This window comes from Scatophagus argus, chromosome 7 (genome assembly GCF_020382885.2).
Source record: "Scatophagus argus isolate fScaArg1 chromosome 7, fScaArg1.pri, whole genome shotgun sequence".
Lineage (NCBI taxonomy): Eukaryota > Metazoa > Chordata > Actinopteri > Scatophagidae > Scatophagus > Scatophagus argus.
Genome location: NC_058499.1, coordinates 14,088,991 through 14,104,915, shown reverse-complemented (window position 1 = coordinate 14,104,915; position 15,925 = coordinate 14,088,991). Strand labels below are relative to the sequence as shown.

The window sequence follows — 15,925 nt, the reverse complement described above, 5'->3', positions numbered from 1 at the left end:
TGGATTTACATCTCCAGGCCACAAGTGAATATCAAGATTTTAAAAAAATAATGAGCATGTACTTATTTACTTGACCTGTATTTTTCACATTAACAGCCTTGTTTGAGCAGCAGTAGGATATGACTTGTAGAGCTAGCCTGTTAACTTGGGGTATCCAGTGAGAGTAATTTCTATTCATGAACATGAGCAAATGTCCCCATTCAGCCCTCACATTTAGGTAATGATTATATAATACCCCAGGAAAGGTGTTAAGTGTCATCCAGGACAATATGGCTTGATGTGATGTGATGTGATGCTGATCACTCTGTGTGCTGAAACATGCTCCCATTCTCTGCCCTGTTTGCATCTCTGAACAGGATGTGGGTGGACTAAGGGAAATAAAATGGAAATAAGAAGTAAGTGAGCCCCTGAGACAATGATGTATTTGTTACAAAATGCAGCAAGGAATCCTGCTCTTGTCCAATATTTGATCCTTTACTCTTATGTCTCTTAAGATGGAGTCCAGTTGGCTGCTTCTCATAGTGCCTTGAGTTACCTCACCATGACATGTCCCCATGCCAGAGTAGAATATGGTTGGGAGGAAGTGCACTACATCATTTAGCAGGCTGTCTGCTGGCTGCAACATCATACTGCTGTATCCCAGCAACCAGTTTAGAAGAAGGGCTCGCTCAGGCAAAGCTTCAGTTCCAGCTGGTGATCTCTGAGGAGTGTGTGTGTGTGTGTGTGTGTGTGTGTGTGTGTGTGTGTGTGTGTGTGTGTGTGTGTGTATGTGTATGTTAGCTTGCGAGGATAATGAATGAGTGTTGTAGAAATGAGCATGCCGGCTCAGTCCTGCAGGGAAGATCAATATCAACTATACATTCATCTCTAATTACCACAGCGGAACTTGGAGGGAATCTCTCTTTGTCCTTCCCGCCCTTTTGCTCTCTTTTACAATCTCTCCTTCCTCCTTTTTACTTTCTCTCTTGATCTCGCCCTGTTTTTTTCCTCCACTATTTCCCTGTACTTTGAAATGCCCCAGTCTGTCCTTCTCTGTATTTTTTTGATTTAAATATCTTTAATTGCACGAAATAGAATAAATCCTATTTTTCCCAAGCACCTCTGTACAGTACATTAGGTATAGACCAATATTTTCTCATTAGAGTTTATCCTGTTGTGTGTCGATGTTTTCTTTTCGTGTGTATATTTGTAAAACAAAAATCTCCCTCTCTCGTGTTCATCATTTCCTTTCCCTCTGTGTATTGACTGATCCCTCCTATTCTTTCTCTTTCTCTTTCTCCGTCAGTGCTGAGTATAGGGGAAGGAGGTTTCTGGGAAGGCACGGTCAAAGGGAGGACAGGCTGGTTCCCAGCAGACTATGTGGAAGAAGTTCAGATGAGGCAGTATGACCCACGACTAGGTAAGACGTCCACATGCACACAGACAGACATATACATCGACACGCTGTACACCCACACTTTAACATTCTGGCCTTCCCTATCTTGCTGTATCTGTCTGCTGTTTTTAAGGAAAAGCAACACAGAATTGGCAATAAATATCCTCCCATGTCAGGTTTTCATTATTCACATACTCTTTACGAATATTTTAAAAATAAAAAATGTTTCTCTTAATAAAGGTGTGGAAAGCTCACATGCAGGCTCAGGTCAGTAAATTGCGTCAGAACTACTTTGTCTGGATTATCATCCTTACTACACACTTAACAATAAATGCTGATCATGATAAATCTGCCATTCACACCACTGTAAAAGAGCTCAACTGGCAGTCAGATTACTGGGACTGCATCCCTGTTTAGACTCATTTGATTAGCAGATGGCATGTTTTATTTGCTGTGGACTCATGGGCATCAGCATCAGGACAAACATCTGGTCATTGTGAACTGAAAAAGGACACGTTTGTCATAAATATCTCCCTGTTCCTTTCGTGTTTATCATGCATCTCCTGAGACCTATTTCTGGAGCAATTGGGGCATTCTTCCTTTTCAAACGGCTGTTGAGGGATTGAGGTTACCTTAAAGTAGGTGTGAAGAGATGAAAAAGGCCGGAATCTCTAAATACCCCATTTAAATGCATTGTGAGAAAAAGATAGGGAAAGGTGCGAAAAAGGGCCAGATAGCGAGGGAGACGGATGGTAGAGCATACTCTAAAGGACAGCAAAGTGGAGATGGCAGAGTGTGTCTTTCAGAGAGGTAGAGAGAAGAAAAACAAGTAGAGGGAGGCAGAGAGATGGGCCTGATATTGGGCCCCTCTCAGTCATAAATCCTGAAAAACTCAGAACCCTCAGAAACCTTTTCTCAAGGACTGAGTGTCATCTGCCTCTGCTGTCCTTCTTCTCTGACACTGTGTTGTTTCTTTGTTTAATGTTAAAGTGGGATCCTTAGTGTTAGTTATTAATTGTCTACATACATGTATTGTTGATGATAGCTGATAGGCTGATAGCTCACAGCCAAACACATATAAATGCCCGGTGAGTCCCTGTGTTAATTGCTTTTCTTTGGCTCTTGTTATAATACAAGTATAAGTTAAGGTTGGTCTATTTTGTTCATTTCCTTATCATCCTCCACCTCCTGATACACCAACATAGGTGAGGGAGGTGTCCTCTGCAGTCCTGTGCAATTAGGTGTCGCTGTCGAAAACAACGTATCTCCACTTTTTACGTTTTTGACATTTTACATTGAACGGCATGTCCACATTCCTCCCTTGCAACTGATGTGTTGGGTATTTATACGACCATCAGTCAAACTGATGTGTGCACATTACTATTACTATTTGCTCATGATTTATCATGATTTCAATATAAAATGCGAACCAAAAGCTTTTGTTAGTGTAATGTGTTAAGTGGACATGTAGAATTAAGTTAAGTAATTAAGTTTGGTGGGACATGAAAATGAGACTGGAGGATCGTAAATAACCGCACATCATTGGAGCGCATAGGAAAAAAAATGCTCCTGGAAAAAACAAATTTTGGAGATACGTTTTTTTTTTTTTTCACAGGGCAGCGACGATATATTGGTATTGGTGATCAGCCAAAATGAAGTGGAAAATAGTGGCAAAAATCTGATAATGTGCATCTGTACCATCATTGTTTTTGCTAAAGCACACCCCCTGTTAACAGTCTGAAAAAATCATAAAGATATGATTTAAATCCCTCCTTGCAGCATCATATGCTCCAGAGTGTCCCCAAAAGTCTCTTTCCCATACACAGTCATCACAGAAGCAACAGGTATAAAAGACATTCCAATAATTTTTCGAAAGAGCTGTGTTACTAAATTACTGGTATTTTCATGTTTCTTGTGTGTGAATGGAGACAGCAAGAATGTCAGCCACAGGAAGCATCTCACGTGCATGCTCTCAGCCAGCTGGGAAAGAGATCGACTGGTTGGGAACAATGGCCAGAAAAATGGAAGCCAGCAGAAGTCTTAAAAAAACCTGCATATGTTCCCAGTTTTCACAGGAATTAATTTTCTTCATATCCACATTGTAAGCTCAAAAGTTGGATCTGTAAAAGTGATTATTGAAGCACTGCTTAAAACATACTTTTTTAAAATTGTCAAATTCTATTACTTGTAGATCAAGTAGATTTCATTATAACTATGTTTAATGATCCAAATTCAACTGAAGTACACACGATGATATATTTAATATATTGACTAACATGCTGATTTTGGAATCTACTGAAGCATTTCAAAGCTAATCTCACCTTCATCAGAACCCCAGATTCATCAGCAGTGATACTACAGCAGAATAACACAGGTTGACACAGCAACACACACGCTGGGACACACTAAAGCACACACAGAGTTGTTTATCTGAAGGCAACCACTGAGGCGTCACTGACAGTAAGGGCAATATGTCTCAGCTTAGTGAAGCAGGAAAGACAGCCCTGTCTACAATTAAGTAACCCAAATACTACTGCTCTCTCTCACACACTCTTCCTCTCTTTTCTCTGCCACTGTACATCACACAAGAGTCATGACTCTGAAAGTGCTATCCCTCTTTATCTATCCCTGCCGCCATCTCTCTGCTCGCCTCTCTGCCAGGTTTGAAAAAGCAATGATGGGGACAAAGGAAAGACAAAAAAAAAAAATGGGATGATGGGTAAAAAAAGGCAGTTTTAGTTTGGGAGAGTGAGAGGGAGGGAATGGTTAAAGCAGTGCTTCTCAATTATTTTCTGTTGCGCCCCCCCCCCAGCAAGTAGAAAACAGTTCGCGCCCCCCCCCACCGTGACTAAAAATAATAGTAATAATAATATGTAATAATATTTAATAATATGTAATAATAGGATGCTAACAGTGCTCGCTGGTTTACTGAAGTAGCATTCACAAAGCGGGATGATTGTTGGCAATATTCGGCACGTTTTGGCTGAAAAATCTCCAGCGGCTTATCAGCATGATTGGGATGTAATGTCTTCAAGTGGGGCCTTAATTTATTTGGCTTCATGCTGTCCACTGCCAACATTTTTAGACAGTAAACACACCGGTCTTTCGTCTCCCACTGTAGTCACAGTGAAGCCAAGCGCTACATATGCTTCGTCATATTTCCTCGTCTTAGCTTTCGGGTGAGTTACTTTTGTCTCATTATCTTCGTCTCTCTCCGCCTTTCTTCTCATCCCTGTTAAAAATTTCTTCATGTTGCTTACTGCACTTCATATCGCCTGCTCGGTGCAAAAAAGCCGCTACACCATAGAGCTAATACTCCCTGCGCACACTCTGACAATGAGAGCGCCACTGCCAACTACTGTAGTGGATGTGCAATTACACTTTATTCTAGTACGGCAAAAAAAGCATGTTCCCCAGGGTCACACGCGCCCCCCCTGGCATCGCCCCGCGCCCCCCCAGGGGGGCGCGCCCCACTATTTGAGAAGCACTGGGTTAAAGGCAGGGAGAGAGAGAGAGAAAGAGAAAGGAAGCAGGTGACCATGTGAAAGAGGCACAGCTTAAATCATCACTGTCTCTCTTGGCTGTGATCAGTCATCACGATGCTCCTCTCTTCCTCTCTTTCTCTCAGCATGACCAGGATGAACTGCTGCCAAGAGTTCATATTCAACCGGTGCTGGAGGGGACAGTAAGAGGGAAAAAAATAGGAAAAAGGAATGCATGAACGACTGTTGGAGAAAATGAGGGCGAAAAGCAAAGACTATTGATTGAATTCATCATTAGTACAATGAGTGATGCAGCAGTGAAACGCTGCTGGCTGTGTGCAAATGGCTGATATATGTTTTTGTTTGGGAGGTGTGTGGTATCCACGTGTCAGTATAAATCACTGTACTGTTCAAGGTAAAAAAAAAAAAAAATAAGTAAAAAGAACTGTGATTTACAGGGTTCACAGACCACAGAAAGTTCATTATCACTTTTAAAAAATCTTAATATCTTCACCCATTCTTCACACACCCCACTCCCCCTCAAGAGACACACAGCACACATGCTGCTGGCCTTAATGTGAGGGTTAATAGTTAATGTTTACCCGTGGTAATGGTGGGGATAATGATGTGAGTATGAGCTGCTCTTCCCTTTCTAATGATGCTACCAAATTGCCAGGGGTGTGGCGTGGGGGCTCTCATCTTCAGCAATAGTACTGTTAATCTGTTGACTACAATCTGTTGGGATCTTACAGCCCCCATCCTGCCTTCCTCAGTAAGATATTGCCATGCTACAGCCAAACAGTTAGACAAATTGTGCTAAATGGTAGATGAAACAGCAGTACATTTTTTCCATCCCAAATTGCCATTATGTGGACCTTAATTTTCCTTTTTTAGGTTGCCCTGTAGTCTCTGGTCTCCTTAAGGACCTCCACGCACATACTCTTACAGCCTAATAATGCACATTTTTCTCTCTGATGAGATAAGCAATGCAAGATTTTCTCCCTGGTTTAATACCTTAACAAGCGTGCAAACTTTTATTTCTCTTTTTGTGCTCATTCACTCTATTCCCTTGCTCTCCTCTCACCGCGGCACAGTTGAATGACTCACAGCCGCATGAATCAGCCCAGTCAGATCCAGCCTGAGCTATTTTTAGCCTGCCCATTAAGAAGTTTTGGAGTGTGTCTGCACTCCTCTAGAATGCTTAAACATCAGCGTTGCTGCGGCAGCTGAGACTGACATAGGCAGAGCGAGTTGGGTGGAAGAGAGAGGTGCGAGGGGATAGAGGTGGCGCAATAGATTGGTGAGGGAAGTCATGTGGTCAGAACCGTGGAAATATTGACATAGTGGTTGAGTGGGGGCTTTTTCTAGCTTGGTTATTCCCCACTCATATCCAAGATGCTTGGCCAGTGCGTATTGCTGCTACATTGATGGATTTGAGTTGTGGTATCCTTCATATTGTCACCTTAATAGATGGATATTGCAGGCTGTATTTTAATAGAGAGTTTGTGAACATGATTCAAGGGTATCTGCAGCCTAGAGGTTGTACGGTGGTTTGTGACCAGAGGGATACCAGTTCAATACACACACAAACACACCCCCACCCACCCACACACCCCCATGATGTGCCCTTGAGTAATGTGCGTAACTCCCTAACTACTCCCAGGGTGCCTGATATGGCAGACCGCTGCTCCTGTGTGTGTGTGTTAGGTGCAGAGGAAAATGTCAGTGTATGTAAAAAAAAAAAAATATGTATATATATATATATATATATATATATATATATATATATATATATATATATATGCTGCCAATAAAGCTAATTCTTCTTCTTCTGCTATCTGTTACTAAAATATCAGTATCAGTCAGCAATATTCTTGACATTTGCATTGCAAATACCATTGACAGTGTTGTAATTGCTACATTCAGAGCAGCTTTACACCAGCCTAAAGCAAAAATCCCATGGAAAACAAATGACAACATTCCATATGACTGAAAAATGAATACAAAAGCTTGATGATGTATAGAGAAAGAGATTAACTTATAATTATTAAATCATGTCAGTCAAGGAGATGAGTGCTCTTGGAGCTACAGGACAACAAGAGAGATAAAAGACAGACCAGCGGATGCTCTTAAAGTGCTCAGCGGAGAGGGAACCATATGTGGATGCTGGAAAGAGAAAAAAATAATTGTCAAATAATGACTGTGATGTGTATTGCAAGCGATCCTTTTTTTCCTTAGCTTTAATTAAATATCTTGGATGAATTTTGAAATGGTGGGTGGTGGTGGTTGTGGTTAGTAATTAGCCATTAGCCATTTTACATAAGAAACCATTTGTTCTTTTGTTTTACATCATTTAGCATCATATGTGAAAATAGATAATTGGAGCTCATGGATATCTGCTGCTGATCACTTGTCTTCTTCTTCTTCCCCTTCTTCTTAACTAACAGAGCTAACAGAAACTAACAGAAAAGCATTTATCTTTCAATGACAAACTACTCTGGGTTAAGTCATGGTAACTTAACTCATGGTGTGAAACATCTGTCTGTACAGGCTCAGATTACATCACGTAGATAATAAGCTCAGTGGTTAACTCTCTAGCAACAACTTGTAAAATGCAGAGTGAGTATGCAAAATGCTGACACCACAGAGCTGTGAGTGTGCACAAATGGACACGCTTTTTTACACACACGCTGATGGACACACACACACTTCAGTTATTGTCTATATGCTGTGTGGAGTCAGCAGATAGATTAGCATAGCCAACTAATCCATCTTATTAGGGAGAGAGAGAGCGAGGGAGAGAGAGAGAGTATAAACCACAGGTCGGAAGGCATGTCTTTGCTATTAAAGTTTAGCTGAGTCAGTGAAACAGACTGTCACTTCAAGAGGAGTCCTGGCGTTTACCCCTGTAAATAAAAAAAATCCACATGCAGTGACCTACAGCAACACATCTCAGACTGTGTGTGTGGGTGGGTGGGTGATATGTTTGTTTTTTCACAGTAGAGTGATGGCCACTATCTGTACTTTTCATCAGAAGTCAGTCGAGTGTGTTGAGCCATCTCTCCTCCTCTGGAGGACAGATCCATATCAAATCATAATAGATGGCAAAGCTATTTGAGCAATGAATCAAAGCTGAAGCAGGTCTCACAGTGGAGCAGAGAAATATCACATTTGACAGGGGCCACATTGGATGACAGCAGGTCACTTGGACACACAAACACACAAATAAACAAGCACATACACACATGGACAGGTTACTGCTTTCTCTCTCTTGAAAGTCGTGGCTATTTCACACTAGTTCTCTTACACATCATATTCACCTGCAGTAGTTGTTCTTGCTGGATCATTTAGGTACAAAAACTCTTTCACTACCACAAATTGACAACCACCGTGTTGTGTCATGTCTAGCAAAACACGCAAACACGCAGAGCAGCTTACCTTGCAGAGCTGTAAAGCATCCCTCTGACTGGGCACGACTAGTCACATGTCTGCCTTTCACCAGGATACCCCTGCTTAACTCTTCTACACCCTCCTTCTCTCCATCTCACTCTCAGCATCAGTGCCCCTGTTTCATGTGGAGTTGGAAGCTGGAAATTTGGGAATTTATCTTTTTGATTTGGATCATTTTGCAAAGATTTGTAGTTGATGACTGTGACTATTTTTTAAGTTAAATGATCATCCTTTTCTAAGGCACATCAGTACTCACCTCAGTAAGCAAATGCCATCACGTTGTGTTATTTTTGCAGGCTGTTGCTGGTTCAAACTGGGCCTAAAAAAGCATTGGCAGGAAAGAGAAAGAAGCTTTGCATACAGCATGATACAGTAGGTGTTCATAACTGCAAGTTGAACATACTGTCATGTATATCTAATGAACGCTAGTGAAAAACAATTCTCACGTCAGTGCTGATGAAAAGATCCTCAATGGGTGGAGTGAGTTGCCTCTAGAGCTTCTATTTCTTCTGCCAAAACTATGTTTAAAGTTTAACAGTTCAAGAGCCAGCAATCAGCACCATAATCGTTCCTGTTGTTTTGTCTGTCTCTATTTTTGCTTTTATTTAGTAGGCATTAGTGGACAGTTGAGAGATTGTAGGAGCTGAAGGGAGAGGGAGGATGGATGGTATGAACTACTAAACCGTGCAATCCTCGATTTCAATGTTATTGTAAGCTTTTAAATAGCAAGTAACATACTGTATACTGCTGAGCTCACAACGCTGATTTCAGTCACTTGTGATGGAGGTTTCAGTGCATAAAGCTACTGATTCATTTGATCAGTGAAACTGATGATTCAGTACCCTCACTTATTTGTTCTTGTGCTTAATGCTCCTACTCTCCTGCTTCCCTTCTCGTTCCTAGAATATGTATGTTTGTGTCTGTGTTTGTCTGAGTGCATCTCTGCTTGTCTTGACCTTGACTCAAAGGCATGTCGTGATGAGCTATCAGTGTTTGAAGAGCTTGTACAGTAGTTGCTTCTTGTTGTCTGAATTTGACTGAATTATTCAAGGCTTCTACTTTGACAGAGCAGAGGTATTTATAGCCGTTGGTCTCTTCCTCCGACACTTAGACGGTAACAACAAGCTCTCTGAAGTCACTACAACAAACCAACCAATTCTGAGATGGAGGAGGAGGAGAAAGAAAGACAGCAGAGAAGCGGAGATGTGAAATATATGCTGGAGTTGTTTGCTGGAGGCTGAAACAGAACATTAAGGGGACATTAAGGCCAGAGACATTGACACACAGTTCTCAGTGGTGCTTGTCCAGGAAGTCTTATTTTCCTCTCCAAATGAAAAAAAACTTGGGGGTCCTTTAACAGGAAAATGGGGTTGAGAACATTTGGATAGCCATCTGCACAAAAGGGAAGTTTCAGGAGTTCTTTTGAAACGTCTCTAGACGTGGATGAAAGGGAGGCCGGAACCGACTGTTCTCAGTGATTCAAGCTGAGAGATGGACCAGTGGCAGGGTGGAGCACCAGCCTCCTTGACAACGCCTTGGAAGATATTGTTGAAAAAATGGATTGTTGTCCAGTCATGGTGTCAGATCTGCCTGTGCTGTGTAGCAGGATAGATGGGGTGGTTACAGTTGTGAAGGCAGAGCAACCAAAGTCCATGTGTCATGACCTTTACTGGGGTAAGTCGCTTCATTTCCACAGCTGTCTGTCCTGTTCTGATGTCAGCACACTGACTACTGTAGAGGGCAAACAAATAGTTCACTTGTAGTCATATTTTATGTATTACTAGAATTAAAAATGACACCCCTCTTTGTGAAAAACTTAAAATATGACTCAGCATGAGTGGACATGTAGTAAAGACAGAAAACTGGTGTGTCTCATACAAATGTTTTCATTTTTGGAAACTGAGACTGATTGAGAGCTTGATCCAGTGCCAAAATGGCATTATAATTGAAGATAGAATTTGAATACTTGTCAAATAAGTATTTTAGAACATAAAACTCATAAAGGTCCTGTAAGCATCCACTTGATGGTAATCTAAGGTCTTTTTTCCTTTGTTCTAGCTATCATTTGCCTCCTCGTCATCTCAGCTCCACCCTGCTCCGCAAATAGAAAGCTTTTTTTGTTTTATTCATGAACATTTTGATGTTTATAATCAAGTGTTCTGACTAGCAAGTCCCTTTTTTAATGTAGATATGTCAAGATTATCAAATATCATTACTCAGTATAATCAGTACTCAGACAACCTTCTATTGGTCTTAATGAAATGGGAGAGGGCAGATCTGGCGTTTTAACCTACAGAGCAAAACATTGTATACTTTTCACTCTTGGTGGCTTTGATGAACTCTTTTAATTTAGTGCTGACATTATTGGACCTCATCTCCTATGCTGTTTTATTAAAAAACAGTCTTGCTATGTTAATTTCTTTGTCTGTAGTTTGATTTAATAGGCTTTTTTAGTTTATATCCAGAAACAATCTCTGCCCTCCCTCATTGTATCTCCCTTTCTGTTGACCCTCTCCATTGTTACTCAGCATGTCTTGGTGTGTGCAAGAGAAAACATAACTTAGCTGCATGGCAGGATGAAACTCTCCGTACCAGAAAAATGACAGCATTGATCGTTTGTTCAAACACATGAGAAAGCTTATGTTTACGACTCTTGGGATAATGTGAATAATTAACTAGTCCTTTTTTAGCAATGGTGGAAGTAGTGTGATGCTGCCACAACAAAGCCTCTTAAAAGGGTAACCAATATCCGAAACTGGTCCAGTACTGAGCAGGAAAGCTGCATCTGGCAGCCACAAAACACACTGTAATGTATTTGTATTTGCAATGTATTGCAACTGCACACTGTCAAAGAACATCCACTTAATTGGCTTGTTTATGCCACTGACAGACTAAGCTTGTAATTGTAAGTGGCATTCTTTACCTTTTTCTTGGTTTTAAATTGGCTTGTTTCTGTAGCTCAGCCCTCTTGTTCTGAGGGGGAAAATATTCCTCTGATGTGGCGACAAAGCTTTGTGTAGTGAGTCCGAGGTACCATCATTGGAGACATCAAGTCCACCTATACTGGGCAGCAAGAGGTCCCACTCCTACTCCCACAACATATACATTATTCATCTGTGATAAATATAGGGTTACAGCATCTACAGGAACACTTCCAGTCTCAAGAGCTTTGCAGTCCTGAAGCAGCCGGTTCACCCTCCTCTGCCTGCTGCCCCCTCTTTACTCATTCTCTCTCCTCATCTGCTTTTCAGTTTGAAGGAGCTCTTTATATACTCTTGCTCAAGTAAATATTGGCAGCCAACGAATTTAAAAGGCCTCATCCGTATTGTTGAAATCAGTTACATATTCAGCCACGACTTTGGAAATCACTGAGGTGAGCTTTTTGTGCTTCCTGGTAGCTCTTCCTGGCACTCCCTCTCTCCATCTCTGACTTATGTTTCCAGCAGTGTCTTCATGCAACAACTCAGCTCTTGCAAAAACAAGTACAAGATTTATCCTTGAGCAACAAACAGTCCAGAAAACGAAGACGGTAAGAAAAGGAAAGGTAAAGAAATAAGTTGTAATCTTCTTTCTCCCCCAAAGAATTACATTACAGCACTTTTCAGCTGCCTGCTGCAGTGCTCTTGCTCAATACAACAGCAACTCCAGAAGTACGGTAGTTTAAAAAAACAAAAAAAACAAAACTGCTGTAGCAAAAACTGCAGTTCTTCATTTATATTATGACACGATTCTTTCACCAACATTACCCATATCTGTGATTTTTTCCCTAAAATTGTAATCCTTTTTTTTTTTTAAGTCCTTGTAATTTCAGTCCTGGTTTAAGTGGTAACGATGCACATTCTTTAATAATTCTGACAGTAACAACCACTATTTTGTCAAATATACAACAGAAGTTCAACTGGTGTAAATGTTAACAGCTTAACCAAGCAAATTCACATGGCATAAACAGTTTTCCACAAAACTGCAGGTCACAGTAAAGTTGGTGGCCTTAAGGCGTAGGAGGTGTCGCTTGTCACTCTTCTTCTGACATCTCGCTGTGGCTGCTCCCTCTCCTTCCATTACTCCCTGATCCTATTTTGGAAAAAGAAGAAATACTGGTCTCTTGTTTTTGTAGAAATGGACACAGTATTTATGAAGGATCACAGTCGGCACTAACCCTAGTACACTGTTTCCTGTGGCTGCTTTCACAATAAAAGCTACCCTGTGTTTCACCAGTTGAACACGTATAGTAACCAATAGCTGTAATGTAATACAGCTCTGGCAAGTTTTAAAGACAGCAAACAGCAAGGCTGTTAAAATGATGCTTTCGTTCCCATGCCCTCCACTTTACAGTTGCTGAATATTATCCAAAATATGTATATGGTGTATTCAAATTGGCTGTACAAAGATTAAAATGATACAGCAACTGCTTTATTTTTTTTCTTTTGTACTTCCTTTCGTTTTTCCTTCAGTGTCCTCTGTATCACACGGTCTGATTGTAAGCATGACTTATTTTATCCAGGAATGAAAAAGAAAGAAATCATTTTTCTTTTACAGTCTTTATTCAAGAATAATTCGGTAGACGAATAAAATCAGGACTAGAAGATAAAGAGGGAAAAGAAAATGAAGACATTGCTGTTTTCCTTGTATCCACCTGCACAGTACAGCAGCTCTCCGCCAAATCTGTGGAACGACAGGCACATTGTGTGACAGCACAAAAGAGAAAGAAAGAGAATGATTATTTTTTTCTTTTGCTACCAGCAGAAGATGATGTATAAGACAGTCCAGCATTATTCTGATTCATTTAAAGAGTGTTTTAGCATTCAAGGTGTAGGGAGCAATGCTTAGTCTTCTATCCGCATGGTTTAGGAGGTTAACATGCACAGCATGAATGAGGAGAAAGAGTTCGAGCAGGAGAAAAGGAAAGGAGCAATGAGCGGGGGTGTGAAAGGAAAGAATTAAAAAGTCAATGAGGCAGCCTTGATAAGTGTGTATGTGTGTGTGTGCGTCTGTGTACATGTTTGTCTGCAGCTCTTATCAGCAGTAAAACAGTGTAGGTTAATTCTCATTCAGCAGGGTTCAGAGACGATGTGTGTGTCTGTGTTGGTTTGTGTTTCCTTCCATCTGTGTGTATGTGATGTGGCTCTTGTGTCCTTCAGACAAGGACAGTGAAGGTGTTACAGTCTGTCCAGAATGGAGAAGCACTTTGGGCTGAGACAGGAGCGTTTACAGCAGGAACTCTCTGTGATGTAGCAGGCAGCTGAAAGAGCGGCGGTGTTCCAGCGTGACAGTTAGCTGGATGTGCTAAATATGCTTTTGTCTTGTCATCGTATGTGGATGAGTTAATGCTTGCGGCACATAGAGACAGAACCTTTCGATCACTACCACATTAAATCTGTAGATCAGGCACAGACATTGAGTGGAAGTTAACTCTTTTAAAGTCAAGCTAGAATTTTACCGTTTTACATAAAAAGAAGTGTCTGTGCAAAAGAAACTAAAAACCTAGGTTTCTAGATCTCATATTATGCCGAGAAAGAAAATATGTAGTCCTTTTTTTTTTTTAGCAAATTCAAAAATAACTCTTTAAAATGCTTTAATAAGTCTTACTAAAATTACTTCAGCAAAACTGGTTGCCCTGCATAATTATCACAGGGTGTTTTAGCACTGTACGTTGCCCAAATCGCTTGTCAGGCAAACTCTAATGTCAGTACACTGATATTGTTTTCCTTGGAAGTTTCTGTTGGTAGTGCTGCAGCTGTAGGGGAGGCATTAAGATACATAGGGCAGTTATGGCTGAAGTTGTATCGATGCTCAGGATTAAGGTATTGACATCATCAGTAATTTCAGCATGATTCAGATCTACCTTTTTACCAAATACATGAGGTACTAGAATGAGGTATGTCCAGCACTATTTCAAAGATCTCTCAGAGTGAGGTTTTTCCCATTGAGCCTCATGAGCTCTGTGTGACCACCAGAAAAGATTCTGCAAGTGATGCTTTCAAGAGGTATGAGGAGTAAAATCAGTTGCTGTCAGTAACAAGAACTGGTCTTCCCGTAAGTCCATATAATATAGTCCTGCAGTAACTGTAATGAGGCAGGATATGTTTATCTGATGCATAAGTTGCTCCTCACATCATATGATATTGTGCAGGTGTGAACAGCCTGTTTTGTATAAACTGCATTTGCGGGCATCAGAATTCTGAAATGTATCGCCTTCTTTGCAACAAAATTTTACCCAGGAAAGATCAACTAATCGGCAGGTGTTTGTAACAAAAATCTAAAAGCTTTAATGAGCACAAGTGTAGAAGTGAGTGCTGCTGTGTTATACCAGTCTGCAATAGACACAGGAGCAACTCACAAAATGCTACTTCTGTCCATCGCAGCTGCAGTGTGTCCATCAGGGAGAAGCTCAAAGTAAAACTTACTTTGACCGCATTTTTCCTTTTTACATCTCATGTGCTTTCCTAAGGACGTCCTTACTTCCATCTGGTTTTCACCAGATGCAGCATCAACAATCTAATGAAAATGCCCTTCTCTCCAGATCTCTCCTGTTAAACCACATTCTGAGCCTGCCTCCTAATGTACACTCACAGGCAATCGTCCTTCATATTCAACGTTAATTTTTCCTTCTATATGAAATAGTATGCCATCATGCTAGTACTTTGCTGTTTCTTTGTTTTATTATTTTAATTTTTTTATGTTTTGTATTTCTCTTCTTTATGATTTATTTTTTTATATTTTTGTTCTTCTGAGAAAGTAAAGCAAGCAGGGACTGAATGTTTTATCTCGCCATTGGTTATGTCTCCAAATAGTAACAGCACGTCTAAAGTCAATCAATGCCATTTGTGACACAGTACTGAAATCATTTCAATAAGCTTGCTGACTGTAAAACAAATGGTTTACAAGATACAAGAGACAAGATAGGTTTATTTGTCACATACACAATCATACACGGTACAACAAGCAGTGAAATTCTTTTTGTCCCTGCTACCAAAAAATAGGGAGGTAAAATAGAAAGAGTAAAATTAAATATTATAGAATAGAAACCTTATAAAAATAAAAAAATTAAAAATGTGAATGTGTGCAGTATTTACATGTACAGTATTTACATCTAGTGCAGGTGGGAGTGGGGTTGTCCAGATTAACGCTCACTGTTGAGCAGACGGATGGCCTGGAGGAAGAAGCTTTTCCTCATCCTCTCAGTGTTGGTTCTCAGGCAGTGGAACTGACTGCCTGATGGCAACAGGGAGAGGAGTGAGTGTCTAGGGTGATGGGGCTGCCTGAGGATCTTCTCAGCTCATGACCTGCATCGTTTGATGTAAATGTCCTGCAGGTCGGGTAGAGTTGTTCTGATTGTCCGCTCAGCTGAGCAGACTACCCTCCTAAGGGCCGAGAGGTCCTGCTTTGTGCAGCTGCCCATCCATGTGGTGACGCTCTCAGTGGTGCAGGTGTAAAAGTTCCTGAGCACCTTGAGGGGGAGCCTGAAGTCTCTGAGGTGGAACAGATGTTGCCTGGCCTTCTTAACAGTCCTGTTGATGTGCAGTGACCAGGACAGGTCCCGTCCTGTGTCAAAGCAAGTTCATGATTTTCTTTCTTCTGTAAAATCTCAGTACACTTATCTCCCCTGTGTGACAGCACG

At 40.9% G+C, this 15,925-nt stretch overlaps 1 protein-coding gene across 11 annotated transcripts in view; it reads left to right on the top strand.

Moving 5' to 3' along the window:
* The window catches only part of shank3a (SH3 and multiple ankyrin repeat domains 3a), a 156,544-nt gene that overhangs the window by 116,787 nt on the left and 23,832 nt on the right, over positions 1-15,925 (top strand). For all 11 annotated transcript variants that reach the window (XR_006843901.1, XM_046395045.1, XM_046395041.1 and 8 more), the window contains one exon: positions 1,286-1,399. Coding sequence is in view for 10 of the 11 variants with exons in the window: in XM_046395045.1 (XP_046251001.1) it covers positions 1,286-1,399 (114 nt within the window). In the remaining variant the exon portion in view is untranslated. The remainder of the gene's footprint in view (positions 1-1,285; positions 1,400-15,925) is intronic.